At 40.0% G+C, this 17,592-nt stretch overlaps 1 protein-coding gene and 1 long non-coding RNA gene across 15 annotated transcripts in view; one reads left to right on the top strand and one right to left on the bottom strand.

The window, feature by feature from the left end:
• The window catches only part of NAV2 (neuron navigator 2), a 535,652-nt gene that overhangs the window by 184,209 nt on the left and 333,851 nt on the right, over positions 1-17,592 (bottom strand). For all 8 annotated transcript variants that reach the window (XM_081891071.1, XM_081891073.1, XM_081891066.1 and 5 more), the window contains exon 2: positions 7,234-7,351. In XM_081891071.1, coding sequence (XP_081747197.1) covers positions 7,234-7,351 — 118 coding nt within the window. The remainder of the gene's footprint in view (positions 1-7,233; positions 7,352-17,592) is intronic.
• LOC309358991 overlaps positions 1-17,592 on the top strand; it is a 40,779-nt gene that overhangs the window by 14,555 nt on the left and 8,632 nt on the right. For 5 of the 7 annotated variants that reach the window (XR_014163687.1, XR_014163689.1, XR_014163690.1 and 2 more), the window contains exon 2: positions 561-714. The exons of 1 other annotated variant lie outside the window; for it this stretch is intronic. This is a non-coding gene — a long non-coding RNA (uncharacterized lncRNA). Of the gene's footprint in view, positions 1-560; positions 715-13,608; positions 13,812-17,592 lie in introns of those variants that run through there. One more of the 7 variants, XR_014163693.1, reaches the window with a different exon arrangement.

Genomic DNA, 17,592 nt, shown 5'->3' with positions numbered 1-17,592 from the left:
ATTAAATGGCTTAACTCCACATTAAAGCAGACTGTGGATTGGCCTAACTTTTGCTTCTCGTACACTGAGCGGATCAAAAACTGGAAGGCAGCCTAAAAGAGTGCTTTTCTTCAACTCTTTGGTGACAGGCACATTCCAAGACTACTAGCTTCTACATGGAGACGCAGAGTATTAAATGTATATGGCAACATCTCCTCTATGCTATAAGCGACAGCGAAGTATTCCTGAAATAGCTTTGCTGGGCAGCTGCTGGTTTCTCCAAACTTATATATAGAAATGATAAGTCACCAGCAAACAAAATCCCTTACATCTGCCAGCAGCATTTTGCAGGCTGTCTGTAGGTAGGGATGAACCTTGCTTGGTCCTGCTTTTGCATGGATCATACCATATTCACAACTAGATAAGTACATGTAGGAGGGTGTCTATCCATAGTTAGCAGAAAGTTTTATCAGACTACCATGCTCTCCACTTCCCTTCAATCATAAAATACAACCATATGCCATGAAAGGAGGGGCTTTCAAACACTAATGTCGTGTTCAATCTGTTCCTTTCCCATGTAGGAGTCGGGGGTGGAATCCAAAGGAGTGAGAGGATGGAGTACGAGTAGTGAAAGCACTAAGACCAGGCAGTCAAAACCATGGCTCTCCTCTCACAAAAAGAAAGGGGGGGGGGACATGAGCTGTGCAGTGTAGGACCTGGAAACTCACACAAGAGGTACTGCTGCATATGAGCCATGATTAATGCTCCCCTGCTGGTCTCAGCAAAGCTTGATGATAACGCATGATGATGGCTTTGAGATGTGGTAGCAGCTGAAAGCTGTCTTTTGGGTGTTCACAATTCAAAATGATAATCACACTAATAGGGTGTGTTAGGGTCTTTTAAAAAAATGCTCATTCCAGTGAATTTCTTCCAAAATTATTATGACTCTGGCAAGTCCTGGAAGAGAGAGAGAGAGAGAGAGAGAGTGTGTGTGTGTGTGTGTGCGCGCGCGCGCACGTACGCGCGCACACACTTGCATAAACTGCCTGTTGACTTGGGAGATATAGCTTGAGCAAGAGATTTGTCATGCTGTTCTGATCCATCTACACAGTTCTTATATTCTTCTGGAGGTCATTTTGCTTCTTTATAAAGTGCCCTCATTAATAAAGAGTTGCATTATACATTTCATTCACATTAAAAGTAAATTTGCTTTATAGTTTTTTTCTTATTCCCCCCCCCCCCCAATATGCAGTCTGTATGAAAGTGGATCTTTTCTGTACTGATTAAAAATCCACTTCAAGTTTTCCACAAGCTCTAGTATATCAGAATCTGGAGATGTTCTAATCCAGGTTTTATTGTGGACTGAGTCTTTCCATTGCCTATTAACAACATTCATTTACAGAAGAGTTAAAATATGACTTTAGGGTCATGTGTGGAAAGGTTCTAAGTGGTAATTTTGACTGGTATGAAGTGCAACAGTACTAAGGATGCTGGTGAACATGGAGCATACAGTAGTGAGTAAATAGCAGTCTTCTCAAAATCTTGGAAAATATGAAGACATACTGAAAGTTTATGTTCGTGCTGCCCCTGCCAGTTTAATCCTTGCACGTCTCTAGTCATCGTAGAATTGTCCAAGAAAAACAAAACAGTTCTGATTGTCTTTTTTAAAAAGAATAACAATACTAGAGACAGGATAACACCCCCTCCTCCCCAAGAAACTTGAACAAGAAGTAAGCTGTTCACTCTTCTTTCCATTCATTACAAAACTGGCAGCAAACAAGTATATTTTCCCTCTTCAGATTGCCTGAAAACAATGGATTAAGTATTGTGAAGTACCTGCGCCAGGACTCCTGAACAAATTCTAGACAAACCCTGTTTGTCTGCAGCAAGAAAATTCCAGACAAACCACGTTTGTAGCAAGAAAAAAGGCAACACACACAAAGACACACACCACCACCACCACTAAGTAACCCATGGTATTTTAGGTCTTGTTCATATATACAGGTGAGGGTTATGTTCTGGGCCCCGACATGCATAAGTGAAATTGCATAAAGAGGGGAGCAGCCTCTAAATGCCTATTTCACCCTGCTCTCCACCTCTCTCTCCTGCTATCTCTCCAATCCAGACCAAAATATCTAGAGCTCTGGGGTTATCTTTCTGGATGAGTTGTGATGTTGTAGCTTCCATTTCATTAGCTATACTGAAACTGTGATCACAATCACTATAGGTGCATATTATCACCTCAGATGTGACAATGATATTCACTTTGCCTACAGCTAGTATATGGGATACAAATGACTACAATTTTTTCGTGTCAAATTGAGAGATTAAAATAGGAGCAGGTGTGCTTAAAGATGAGTTTTCTTTTTAATGGAAATGGGTGGTGGTAGAATCATACGTATTAACAATTCAGTGTTCTTAAACAACTGAAACCAAAAATATTAAAGCAATGAGAAGAAGAAATGGAAAAAAGAATCAAGTCAAGTGTTCCTACTCTTGAAAATATACAACTTTCTTTCCTGTCTTTGTTATATTTTTCATGGGTAAAAACTATTGGTCTGCACGGAAGGCAAGATTTGGTTTGCATTCTGTTTTGGAAAATGGGTCAGTTCACAAACACCTCAGACATCTTTGAGTACCACTTGCTTTGACTTGGGTCTGAAGCCTTGCTTTAGAAAATCAAAGGTTTCAGATGTATATGCATTGACTAACATGAAGAAATACACAAGGGGAAACCTTTTTACTTTCTTTTCAGAATTAGATGAACTTTTCAGGAACAGGAACAGTTTCTGAGTTAATGAGGATGCGAAATTGCATATAAATCTTTGTAGGGGGTTTTTTGGTGTCGAAATTTACAGTTTGAGGGTTTGTTTTTAAAGTGAAACTTATAACAGAAAAGTTATAGGAAGAATTGGATGGAATTTGCAGACATAGCAGCCCCTTCTGAAGGGATGAAGCTTGCTAAATTTCAGGCAAAAGGGTTTTAATGCAAAAGTCTTGGGGAAGTAGATTTTCATACCTAACTCATATGTGATTCTGGGGGCACTTTTTATGAAAATAGCATACACAGCACAGGTAACCCTAGGTTAGTAACTTCCAAAATTTCAGAAAGATAGGTGCAGGGGTTATGGAATTATGGTGAATGAAAACCCATGCAAGACTGTGCTTTTGCTTTATGTTCATTTAACAGTAAGTGGTAAGTTCCTTCTACATTCTATCCTGTTCTGCTGGGACTGGGGCCCTTGGGGATACATGGTAATGAATACCAGAGCCTCTTCCATTCCAGGTCCGGTTTGGTGGAAGGCAAAGCAAATCAGGACCCTGGGCAGCTCCTGGTAGGCCCTGCTAGTTGAGTTCGGGAACTGATGCATTAGCCGAAACAGAGTCCTCTGCAGGCAGTGCAATATTCTTGTTGAAGTTAGGAAACAAGAATTGTACACCGTGTTCAACGTTTAGTCACACCATAGATTTGTATAACAGCAGGTAAAGGTAAAGGACCCCTGGATGGTTAAGTCCAGTCAAATTTGATTACTAGGTTCACTTTCAGGCTGAGGGAGCAGACAGTTTTCCCGGGTCATGTGGCCAGTGCACGGAACACTGTGATGAGTGCCAGAGGGCACGGAAATGCTGTTTACCTTCCCACTGCAGCAGTCCGTATTTATCTACTGTGCTGGTATGCCTTCAAACTGCTAGGTTGGCAGGAGCTTACCCTGCTGCACAGATTCGAACTGCTGACCTTAGCAGTTTTATTTTCAGTTCCTTTCCTAATTATCACTAACCTGGGATTCACCTTTTTCACAGCTGCCACAGCTGGGTTGTCATCTTCATCAAGATATGCACTATGAGCCCAATGTCTCATTCTTGGTCAGTCACCATCAGTTTAGACTCCAATAACCTATTTGTGTAGTTAGGATTCCCCCCCCCCCCCCAATATACATCACTTTACTCTTGCCTGCATTGAATTACAGCTGCCATTTTAATGCTCATTCATTTATTATGACAAGAGCATTTGGTGTTCCTCAGAACCCCATTTTTGGGGTTCTGGCAGCTTCATTGATAATCCCTAACTCTAGATCATTTAGGAGGAAGTTAAAAACCAGAAAATACTGCTGAGATTCCCATTTTAAAGTCTTCTATTGACAATGTGTATCTGTATTTTTGTGTGTGCTTAAATTTTGGGGTTAACGTTTAAAATTGGGTTAGGAATGTGTAAATTAATCAGATATTAATATATTAAAAAGTTGTTGGTGAAAGGAACAGACTAGCTAAAGCACGATGGATGTTGATGAAATTGCATATATGTCACCCATGTCCAGGCAATGTGAGAGAAAAGAAGTGAATGAGGTCAAAGATGGACCACCCCTGAAGCCTCTTGCTAGTGAAGACCCACTATGTCTCTTTTAGTGCTTTTGGCAGAAAATGTCAAATGTCAAAGTTCTTCTCTTGTTCATTCTAATTTGTGCTAATGGACTTCTTGAGTGTTCAGCTCACTGCTATTTCATCCATGTGGCCGACAAGACCATATGGATGGATCACTAAAGGAAATAATTAACTTGACAAACTGGCAAAAGTGGAAGAAGAGCAGGAAACACTCCAGTGCTGTGAGCTGCAGTACACCCCCAGTTTCTGCAGATCGCAACCTGAGCTGATGATGCCAGCAACATATGGAGCTTTTATCACTACAGTACTGAGAAAATAAATATACCCAGCTTATTCAGTTGCAATAATCTTCAAGGTTAACGAGGCCCATGCTATTTAACAAACAAGTGAGGGCTGGTTTATGCAACCAAGTACAACATTTGATTTCTCTAGAGTTGCTCACTGTGCTCCTCATATAGGCAGACTGGAAGCTGCATGTACAAACTGAGGCTCAAAAACAACACAGTATGCTGAGTGCATAGCAAGCAGTTAAGTGTCCTGCTTTTCTTAAATTAATTACAGCTGTAGAGAATCCCTGATTGTTATCAAGATCACAGCATCCACAGAGAGGAGGTTTATCTCCCCCCAGTTCCCCAAGAAAATCTAGTCTGGACAGCTATGGGTTATAGTAAAAAAAAAGTTTTATTTATTTCATTAAAATTATATACCACTTGATTGTTTAAAAAAACCCTCAAAGTGGTTTGGAGAAAAAATAAAACAATGAAATTATCAATAAAAACTGTTAAAAGTAACAATTTTAAACCTTCAAAAATATTGACAATCAATAATGAGCCAAAAAAACTGATTAAAACATGTCAATATTCTGTATGTCTGCATAAAAAAGGTATAAAGGCACAGACCCCTGACAGTTAAGCCCAGTTGCGAACAACTCTGGGGTTGTGGCGCTCATCTCGCTTTACTGGCCGAGGGAGCTGGCATTTGTCCGCAGACATGTGGCCAGCATGACTAAGCTGCTTCTGGCAAAACCAGAGCAGCGCATGGAAACACCGTTTACCTTCCCACCGGAGCAGTGTCTATTTATCTACTTGCACTTTGACATGCTTTCAAACTCCTAGGTTGGCAGGAGCTAGAACTGAACAACAGGAGCTCACCCCGTTATGGGGATTCAAACTGCCGACCGTCTGATCGGCAAGCCCAAGGATCAGTGATTTACACCACAGCGCCACCCATGTCCCAAGTCTGCATAGACTTGCTTAAATAAAAATGTTGTTGGCAGGCACTGAAAAGGGCTGTTGTGTCTTCCTGGTGTCAACAGGCAGAGAGTTCCAAAGTTTTGGTGCTGCCATGCTAAAAGGCTGATTTCTTACAAATACAGAATGAGTATTATGTGGTGCCTGTAACACTCCAGATCTACAGATCAGAGTGGTTGAATCTGAAAATATCTTGCAGGTAAACTAGTCCCAAACTGTTAAGGAATTGAAATACTAGCAATAGCACCTTGAACTTGACCTAGTGACCAATCAGCAAACAGTGCAGATTTCTGAGTGCAGGAATTATATGCTGACAAGGTCTCACTCCTGTCAACAGCTGTGCTGCAGCATTCTGCACTAACAGCAGTTTTGGGGTCAAATGCAAGGGAAGCCCAACATAGAGATCACTGTGATGATCCATTAGTTCCCACCACTGTAGAACTACTTCTTCATCTTTTACTAAAACTCATAGCTGGACGGGGGGGATTTCTTTTTTGGGGGAGGGACAGCAAGGGAGACAAAGGATAAACTACCACTCCCTGCATGCTGCAATCTCAAAACCAAACAAACAATCCCCACTGCTGCAATTAATTTATGGAAAAGAAGAAACATAGCATCAAGTATAACAGCTACTTTGGCCCTGACTCTATGAGGAAAAAACTTGGTATTTGAAATGATATGAAATTTCAATCTTATATTGATTCTGTGATTGAAGGTGTAATTACCAAGTGATGAACTTGAATTTGTGAACCAGAACTTAAGAGTGCAATCCTATCCATGTCTGCTCAGTTGTGCCACTGAATTCAATGGGACATCCCCAGGCAACTGTATAGGATTGTAACATTAGAAATTTACGGTATTTTCAAGGATCTGCTAGTTCTTGCACTTAGATCTCTGCTTTGACTCATATAACCTCTCAGAATTAAGTTTCCTTTTTGTAAAATTGAAATAATAATAATAATAATAATAATAATAATAATAATAATAATAATAATTTAATTTATGAATTGCTTCTTATGATGCATCTCAAAGCAATTTCACAATCCAGAACAGAAATGTTAAGAACTCTGTGCATAAACACTACAATCTAATACCCACTTCTGAAGCAAAAACTACAGCAGACAGCTAGCTAACTCATCAATTATTTCAATATTAATCAAAAAGAAAAGAGGAAATAATAAAAAAATGGAATGCTCAGTAGCAGTTATTTAAAAATCCAATGTGACTATTATAAAGTTTGTCATCAGCTTCTTTTGGGCTTTAGTTGTGTGCATGATATACTGCTTTGACAGATCTTTTCAGCAACAAATAATTACCACAAACCATTCCCATGATTCTTTTAAAAACCCAACTAATAATTACAGCATGCATGCCCATAGCACTATCTATATCTATATGATTTTTAGAAAGATTTTTTTTCAGATAATTATTATTATTATGAACGCTTATCTGACTTTCTAAGCTATTGTGCTATGATTTTATGTGTGCACTGCCTTTAAAGGGCTGTTTTGGCCCTGCAAAGCAGCACAAAAATATTTCATTAAACATATTTGCTTTTTCACAGAAAAAATGCTCCTGATGAGACAATTGTGGCTGTGATATAACAAAAGGCAAACTTACTTACCTACTACCTGGATGATTTCAGCCAGTAAAACTCCGTCAGTCACATCTTGTTGCAGATCTTTTATCAAACGTTTATGACCAGATTTTGCTAGATAGTGATTGGCCCAGTCTGTATAAATCTGTAAAAAGCAGAGAGGGGATTAAAAGATACGTACTAATCACAGTGTCTAATTGGCTTTTTAAACCATAATTTTATCAAGCAAACTAGCTAAAGCCAACCACCAAGGTTTGCAATCCCTGGACTATAACGTTTCTTGTCTTTTTCCCTGAGCTGATTGAAACAAAGTTAGCAACATTAAAATTCAAGGCATTGTGCTAATCAAGTATTCAGCTTATTATAGCAGGTCTTTCTTGTATAGAGAAATTTGACATCAGAGCTGGAGGAAACTAAAGAAAGCTTCTAAACATGCTAAAGCCTGAATGGGTTATCAGACATGGAACTAAACAGTCTGCAAGAGAGACTGGGCTGAATTTCTCTATTTATGCTAAAGAATTCAATGTCCTAGTACTGAAAAAGCTGAAGCATATTTTTTGCAGCAAACGTTAGACATTTTTACATTAAAAAAATTCTGTAAATGATTCACAGTATTTTTAAATCAGTTAGGTTTATTTAAACTGGTAAATTCTTTTTGGATGCAGATAGCAAGAAACCTAAATGATATTGCTATTCACTTTACATGTGAAACATTCTCCTTACACATTACCAGCTCACAGTTCCAAAGCTGGTATCCCAAATTAGATTTGTGAAACATATATCCCATTCATCCTAAAATAACCTCATATATCTATGGATATCTTCACTGGTAATGCCTAATATTGTTTCTAAAGGATTTATATATTTATCCTGAACATACTTTGCAATTTTTCTATGTAAGGACTTCAGAAAGAAATTGGAAAAGTTCCTACTTTGATAACATTCATATCCAAGTTATATTCCATTTTTTTTAAAAATATCCTATGTATTAAAGATATAGCCATTTTTCAAATGGCTGACAGTACTGCGCTAATTGGTGACATAACCTGAATAACCTTTGTATGGTAATTCTATCCTGCACATAAAATATAAGACATTTGCTTGCATTATTTTTAAGAATGCAAAAGCACATATAGACCAGAGACAAGATATTTGATCATTGCAGAGTTGTATTGCATGTTGCAAAAACATTCTTAGGGAACAAGCTCTTTTAGTCAAGAAAGAATATTGTAAGAACAATTCTACAAAGAACAATTCTATAAAGAAGAAGTCAGCCATCTTCACACCCCAGAAAGAACGATGTGGCAGGGGGCAGACTGTGGTTACATGGCACCCTGAGTGTTGCAAAATTTGGTGCCCCCCAATATTTCTTATTTTCATGCCCTCCTTCCTCTCGCCTTCCATTCTGCACCCCCTTGTCTTGGCACCCTGGGGGGGGGACCACCAACACCACCCTAAATCCAGTGTTGCATAGATACACTGGCAACTATCTGCATGTAATGGTAAAATGTGCTTTGGAACATTTAAAATGACATTGAAGAATACATTGCTGTCCAAATAACAGTAATTCATCAGATCTAGGCAGACAGGATGAATGATGTTTAGCAGGTCATTTCATTTTGTCACTGCTATGATTTTCATATTTTTAATCAAAGCCGCCCCCATCCCCTTCATGCAAACCATCCTCTTGTCATATCAGTTTTACATCACTCGTGGAAACCTAGTTCTTTAATGCACTGGAAAGATTAACTAAACGCAATACCAAAAAAACTGCTGCTAATAAAGCAGTTGATAGAATTACAATGAACAACTTTGTTATTTAGTTACAAACTCAGAAAGACACAGAATGCTCAGCATATTAGCCAAAAAGAAAATAGTTTAGATATGAGCTGATACAGTCTAGAAAAGGACACGGGGAAAGCTACATCTTGACACATTTGAAAATGAGAATTGTTATTAATATCATCCATTTGCTGAATACAAAATTATTCAACCATATGCATATTTGAATCTAATAGAATTATTTGAAGTGGAAGGAAGAGATGTTGCCTGTGTTTTTGCTTTACAGCACAATTCTATGAATGCTAAATTACCAAGGACACAGCTCATTTTAAGCAACACCTTACTTTACATGAATTGCAAGGTCTTCTTGCACGCATTAAGCTAATTATGGAAGCATTGCAGAATACAGGCAAGAGATTGCTTGAGTTTGCAGCTTCCTCCAGTTTTGCAAGACCCTAGGAATTTCATCAATCTAGCCCTAGCTCAGTTATTGCAGGAGATAGCATCATGTGATGCCCAGCATTTCCCCATTGTCCATTGATAAACCAGTCAAAATCTGCATTGCAATTAACAAGTTCAAGTGGCTGAAAAGATCAACAAATAGATAGACACAGTGACAGAACTGGGAATATTATGCTTATTACTGTTTATAACAACAATAATCTATGTATCAATTTTTAACAAGACATTAAGTAACTGAATCTAGTCAAAAACTCTGAAGCATTGCACAGAGTTCTGAAAAAGTGTTATAATGAATCAAACCATGAGTTCATCAACCCTGGAACTGTCCACTCATGACTGGCAGTGCAGTCCAAAGTCTCAAGTCCAGACTTTCTCCAGTTCTTCTACCAGAGATTTTTTTAACTGGATATGCAAGAAATTAAAACTGTGACTTTCTGAAGGCAAAGCAAGTGCCTTGCCAGCAAGGGACAAGCAAGATTTGAGAGTGGCAGTTTCCATCTCTAGCTTACTCTTCCCATAGTTTCTGTCTACCACCTCAAGTGCTTTCCTCCACCCCAGTCAAGCTTTCAGGTAGGGCTGTAGCTTATTGATAGAGCATCTGTGTTTGCTGTTCCATGCTTTCCAGATTCAATCCTTGGAATTTCTAGGTAAGGCTAGAGTAGACTCCTGTCTGAAATCCTGGAGAGCTAGATGTTGCTGAACTACAACTCCCATCAAACCCAACAAGCATGGCCAATGACCAGGAATGATGGGAGTTGTAATTCAACAACATATGGATAGCCAAAGGTACCCTGCACCTTCTGTAGACTAGTGGTCTGGCTCAGCAAAAGGCACCTTTCAATGTTTCACTTGTTCCTCGGATAATGAAAGTGGCTTAGGCTGGCGGGGGTGGGAGGGTAGGGATGGAGAAGTACTTGGGGAGAGGAGCTATAATTGGCAAGGAAGGACAATAGTTTACTTATGCTCCAATTCTGGCTGTTCAGAACTGAACCCTGTGCCTCTCATTCTGCATGATTGCTGCCATCCAATATGGACCTTCTATTCCCTGTAGATTTTTTTCAAATGATGCTAAAAACATGTATTCATGGATTTAAAAAAAAACCTACTATTAAATCACAACAGTTGCCTCTAACACATATATGATGAAAGAGCTATATGTGAAAAAGAGTTCCACGCACACCCTTTTCATACTCTGGGTTTGAATTAGGGATGTGCCAGGTCAATATTGTTTTTCCAAATATAACCCAGCATTTTTCAGTTCACTGCTGAAAGACTAAAGACAGAGCAATCAAAGTTCTGACAGATGACCTCATAAAGTCAATATAAACAGGACACTGCCTGTAAGAAAACAAGAGTAAGACCTAAGGAAACAACTACGGTATATTCTAAAATTCGGAAGCTTAAAGGCACAAGTTGGGGAAAATATGTAAGGGTGGCTGTCAAACATGTGGCCTTGTCAAATGCTTTGACTGTCACACACCCACAACTTTTGGAGGGCCCAGAACAATGAACTGGTTATGACAGGTGAACTGGATTTATTCAGTAGACAAAAGACTCTTCTATCATGTGCACAAAAGTTCCCATGGAAATTTTGTTAAAAACTAAGCACATTTATTTACCCTTAGTTTCATCAAGCTGACAAACTCATTAATCAAGCGCTGAACTTCAATTTCTTAAAAGCTTAAAAGAGTGACATGATAAATGAGCAAGAGGCCCGCTCAGGAAATATGCTTTACTTGACGAGAGAAGGGGTGAGGTGGGGAAAGAAACCTACCAAACCATGGTTTCACTTGAGTAAATCTCCACTGGGATCCTAGTCATTGGGACTTTTCATTTTAGAGAAAAGGTGAGTAAGAGGCAGGATGACAGAAATGTATAAAATAATACAGGTAAGGAGGCAGGGGATGGACAGAAGCTTTTCTTCATCTTTCTAGAACTTGTGGACATTCAGTGAAGCTAAATGCTGGAAGACTCAGAGCAGACGCAAGAAAGTATTTCTTCACAGAGTGTATGGTTAAACTATGGATTCTGCTTCTATGAGAAGTAATGATGGCCAGCAGTGTGGGTAGCTTTAAAAGAGGATTAGACAAACTCATGGAGTATAAAGCTATGAATTGCTACAAGTCATGATGGCTATGCCTGGCCTCCACTTTCAGGCTATTATGCACCTGAATAGCTGCTGCTGGAAAGCACAGAAGGGGAGAGTTCTCAGGTCCCGCTTGCAAACTTGTCACAGACATCTAGTTGACCACTGTAAGAACAGGATGTTGAACTAGGCGGGCCTTTGGTCTCATCCAGCAAGCTATTCTTTTGTCTTTGTTCATACAGATGAGGGCTGAGTTATAAATATTTTTAATTAAAAAAAAATCAAGAACCAATAAGAATGGTTTATACACACATAAGTGCAGAGCAAATGTGCATTTGGAAGCTCCCTTGGAAATTTTTATTTGTCACACACAACTACTTTCTGTAATGAAATGCCTGCGTTCCTGACTTTGCTTCTCATTGCCAGTTACTAACAATGAAATGCATTTTCTTCTGCTGTCCCTCTGAACATGTGTGTGAATCAGACACTCATGACTCAAGGAGATACCACAGTAACAGCCGAGCACTGTATTTTTGATAGCAAATACTATAATTAGAACTGACTAAAGAGTGTGCTCCGCTCCTTGATGGCTGACAAGGTTAGTCACAGAAAAAGCCCCGCAAAAGAAAAGAAAAGCATGTGTTAAAATGCAGTGCCTCTCATGGTGATATCTAAAACCACAAGGGACTGTTAAGATTCACACTGTGCTTAAACTTAGCATCAGCACTTTGAGGTGATCCTCACAGGAACATTCATATTTCCTGCTTGTCACAATCCCAAGTGCAAAATAAAGTGTAAAACACAGCCCTGGTCAAAACTTAATTTACCTAAAGGGCAATTTTAAATTGGGAGCGAGAGAAGATGCCTCTGCCTTAAACTCCCACTCCCTGTTGCCATCAAATTCTGAAGCTACAAGATGCCATGCTTGTCTCAACTCTTTTCACTCTCAGTTGGTGCTAAATAATCCCCATGGGGCGGAACTTGGTTTAGGAACTTCCAGTTACTTGACTCCTATTTTAAAGTATTGTCAACTGGTACTTTTGCTTTTGAATACCTTGCTGCTGAATCATATTTTAACATCAATGTTCTCTCAGCTGGCCTCTTAGTTGAGTAATGTAGTGCTTAGAGTGTTGGATTAGGACGTGGTATGCCAGTGTTGGATGGTATATCAAATTCTCACACAGGCATGATGAAGTTCATTGAGTGATCTTGGGCCAATGAGTGATCATTGGATCATTGTGTGATCTTGGACCTTGCAGCGTAACCTGCTTCACAGGGTTGCTGTGAAGAAAAACAGGAAGGGGAGAGATGGGAATTCTGTTCTTTTGAGTGTGTTTGTTCTACTTGAGAGAAGGACACCTTCTGTGAGGGAAAGTTGTCTTCTCCTGGGCTAGGACCACAATCCAGGATTCCTCTTAAGCCCCTTCCAGAGCTTGTTCCCCTTTCACAAAGAGAAGAAGTCATCTGGGGAATGAAGGAATGGGTCCCTTCTTCTGAAATTCCATTAGGAGACTTTCTCCATGCTAAGTGCCCTCTCCCACTTGAGCAAACAAGACAACCGCTGAGGAATGATGGAATAACAATATAACAAGTAACTGTGCTGCAATTTTTTTATTAGTTCTTAATTTTTAATATTTATTTAAATTTACTTAACTAATACGCTTTTAATTAAACTTGGGGGGGGGGGAGAAGCCAAGTGGCAGTATTGTCATGCTTCAAAAAATGATATAGGCTTGCATAATTTACAGTCTAAAAGTTTTTGTCATACAGAAACACTGGCAAAAACTTATGATAAAATTGCACTGGTTGTGTTACCCCCAAGCCACTCCCAGAAGTCAGCATAACATTTCTAGGTATTTGGGCAAAAAATCCCGATACATATGAAGGTATTAGATTCACCTCTGAACTAATTTCAAACCATATACCTCATTGATTTATTTGACTCTGCAATTGCCTTCCTTGCACAGGCTTCTGAAGCATGTAAAGAAATAGCAATTACCCCTTTTTAAATCTTACTAATTTTTAAAAATTATATCCTTTTTGCCTCCTAGGAATTTGAGTTCCTTTAAAACTTTATGATATTTAACAGTGTACTTATTCTTGCTATATGCTGGTTGTATTTGTTATAGAAAAAGTGCAACTCAAACATGTGTAGCAACCTTCACTATCAGAATAAGCACTCCCGGGTATATGTGCACGCAATCATCTTTTATTTTTATTTTTAAAGGGTGTCAGAAGTAGAAACTTGTCTGTATAGATGGAACACATGCCTTGGGTGAGTAGCAGCAATACTTTTAACTGCCTGAAGGATATTTTCTGCCTTCAGAGCCAGTCCAAGACATTTAGCAGCCAGAGGCAAAATAAATAGTGCTTCCCTTTACATCAAGGTGCATGGAAATAATCAAAGCCAGCCAAGTTATTTTGACATCTGAGGCAGAAAATCCCACAATTGCCACTCCCGCTGTAAAGATACAATCACCACCACCACAAATTAAATAACTAACAATATGCGACATTTCTCAATGCCCCAAATCAGCTGCCTGAAGCAGCTGCCTCACTCTGCCTAATGGTAGGGCTGGCCCTGGAAGTGTCTTCTCACATAATTCCCTTACAATACAGCTTGCATGCATTAAGCTGGCTTTAGAGTCCTCAGGTATTACTCCCTTAAAACAAACTTATCTGAAAAAGGTCACAGACAGGAATTCACAATAAACATGGAAACTGAATTTCAGAATCTCAAACAGACAACATCAACCTCAGGGTAACACCACAGTAATGAGAACAAAACCAAGCTACGAACTGCTTACTCTTTTATAGTGATCATAGGAAAATTTACTTCGCTCAGAAGCTGGGACCCGGAAATTCATACTTATTGGCATAATATTTAAAAGGAAGGTAGAATATCCATTTACAATGCAGCCTGCTCTTCTTTGTCAAAGGATGTACAGTGGAGGGTGAAATATATGCTGGCATGTGAAGCCTCAGTAGTTAATTTTAGTGGAGGTCATGAATGCACCCTGATCAGATATTCTTACACAGGAATGTTTGCTGCATTAGTATACCCACCCTGACACAGCTCATGCATGTCTCTCAGCCCCCATAACCCTGTCACTGCCTTCTTTTCTTTTCAGTCTTCTTCTGCATAATCCTGAGCACCTTTTAAACTATCATTATTCTACCATTTCATAACATTTATATACTGCTTGATTTTAGGAAAAAACCTCAAAGTGATTTTTTTACAAAAAAGCTAAAACAATAAAATTTCCACTAAAAAAATTACAGCCATAGTTTAAAACATCCAAAAGCTAAAACTGCAATAGAATAGACCTAAACAAATGAAAACTTCTACAAACATTCTAAGCACTGGATAGGCTTATCTAAATAAGAATGTCTTCAACAGGCACCATACATGAAACACCTACTGTTTTGAGGAGAATATATCCAAGCTGGTAAACATTTCATAGCTGTGAAACAGCACAGCACATGCCAGCCCCAAGATATTACATTAAGAAGTACCGGTATATGAAGTGTGCCAATTATCAGTTATTTGCCTTTGATTTTAATGGGGTGGTGGCATGCACAGATTAGATATATTAAACTAGCACAGCTCGCAATTGTTTTACATTTAAACAACATAAGTACAATGGTACCTTGGGTTACATACACTTCAGGTTACATATACTTCAGGTTACAGACTCCATTAACCCAGAAATATTGCCTCGGGTTAAGAACTTTGCTTCAGGATGAGAACAGAAATCGTGCTCCAGCAGTGTGGTGGCAGCAGAAGGCCCCATTAGCTAAAGTGGTGCTTCAGGTTAAGAACAGTTTCAGGTTAAGAACGGACCTCAGGAACAAATTAAGTACTTAACCCGAGGTACCATTGTACCTGTGTCTTTAAAGGCACCAAAAGATTGGGAAGGAGAGGAAGAGAAAGTTCCATTGCATGAGCAGAAGTTCACCAATGTGGTGTTGAATATCATCCAAGATGTTAGAGAACAAGTTATGACTTGAAGATGGCTATATGCCATCTTTTTGGTAATACAACATAGGCACATCCCCAGATCAAAGTTCTATATACATTTCAACTTCTTTTGTCTGCTCACAGTTAGATGAACATTTCAGAAATAAGGGACTTTTGGTGTTTGGTTTTAGTACCTTTGTTGTTGTCATACTCTAGAGCACAGATTGAGGAGGCACATGGAGGTTACAGGAGGGAGGAGTGGAAGATGAAGCCCTGTAGCATGAGCAAAGCCCATAGACACAATTAGATGCCACCCTTTTTGCACTTTACAAGTGTGCTCAATTAGAGACACTGTCCAACTTCCACCGGAGGAAATAGTAAAATTTCCATTAATTTTATTGTAGCTGAACTTAATGAAGCTCAATTCATTGCAGAGTCTCTCAGATACTGTATTCTAATAGGAGCACAGCAGAGGAAATTTTATCATGTTGTGCAACACAAGTTTAACTGAACTGACGGAAACAAGATTCAATGGAGATGAATTCTACAGAATGTACTATTGAGATATGAAAAGAAATTCAAAAGTTTGCAATAGCCATTCACAGACGCTACTCTGTACTTGGAAAAGAAAAAGATAGGCCCTGTAATGGTACAAAACTTCTACAGCTCACAGTGTTTAAATAATGTAAATGTTTAAAAATATAATAGGAATTTTCATTTTCTCCCTAGACAGTTGTATGGCTTTGAGCTCCATTAAATAGCATACATATATTAGTTTCACATTGCTCTACTACAGAGTTTGTAAGCAGGTGTCCTTTGTTTTGGGTATGTAGTCCTCCATTTGTCTACCTCAGTGTTTCCCAACCGGTGTTCCGCGGCACACTACTGGGCCGTCAGACATTGGCTGGTGTGCCGTGGGAGGGAGGCGGGCGAGTCGGGCGGTGAGAGGCGGCGGCGGCGAGGATCCGCGTCGAGCCGGGGGTGGCTCCGCGGTGGTGGTGCCGAGCGGCGGGGCAGCGCGTGCAAAAGGGAGGAGCGCGAGACAGCGGAGGAGGAGGAGGCCGGCATGTCCGGGCAGCAGCAGCAACAACAGCAGCAGCAACTCCCGGCGACGGCTCCTCAAGCCCCGCCGCCGCCCCCTCCTCCGCCCGCTATCGCCGCCACCACCACAACAGCCGCCGCCGCCTCAGTTGCCGCCGTCCCTCAGTCCCTCGCTCTGCTGCCTCCTCCCACCCCCAAAGCTTGGAGGTTCCCCGACAAGGGGGAGGGAAAAAACTTTCACTTTCGTGCGTCCCTCCCGGCGTGACGCTGCGCGCTGACGTCACGGGGCGGGGCTTTAATGGTGGTGTGCCGTGAGATTTTTTTTCAGTAAACAGGTGTGCCGTTGCCCAAAAAAGTTTGGGAAACACTGGTCTACCTTACACTGCAATACAGTGAGGACGGGAATTGCATTTGAAATCCCACCAACTCAAATTCATACTGCCATCAAATATTTCCAGCTGAATGCCTGCTGCTAAATAAGAGGTATTTGATATTGCAACAGAATGTCAGTTGATATGGCTACCCTCCCACCTGTTTTCACCCACCCTTTCTATAATACTTCATCCTCATTTTTCTCTTCTATAGTTCTCTTACTTCCCCTTCTCAGTGGGAAAGTCCTTTATAGCTGTCCTTAAAAGAGACAGGAAATTCCCTCTTAATCAGGATAGATCCCTTCTGCCTCAGCAATCACAGCCTGGTGCACAATCTAACTCCCTCACACAGCCCCTTGCTCCCCGAGGAATGCATGTTTCGAAGAAGAAAGGGGGAGGCAACATTATACCGTACCTGAAGAAATGTTTCAATCTGAAATTAGTACTCTGTACTTCAAGACAGTCCAACAAAACCAGCCACCACATTTCTTACTATCTGTCTCTACCTGTTTAGACTGTAGCTTCAAAGAATAGGGAGCACAAAAGCATTTCAAAATCAATGTTATCCTGTTAAAGCAGACGTCTGTAGCCAATAAAACCTTAGCAGGCAGTGAGGCTCATGAAGGATTGGAGTCTGGTTCAACTCCATCCCCCAATAAGACTCACTGACCTGTGGCATCAGG

This window comes from Podarcis melisellensis, assembly GCF_964234715.1.
Source record: "Podarcis melisellensis genome assembly, chromosome: 1".
In the NCBI taxonomy this organism is placed as follows: domain Eukaryota; kingdom Metazoa; phylum Chordata; class Lepidosauria; order Squamata; family Lacertidae; genus Podarcis; species Podarcis melisellensis.
The sequence above is the reverse complement of the archived record's forward strand: the minus strand, read 5'-3'. Positions and strand labels throughout refer to the sequence as shown.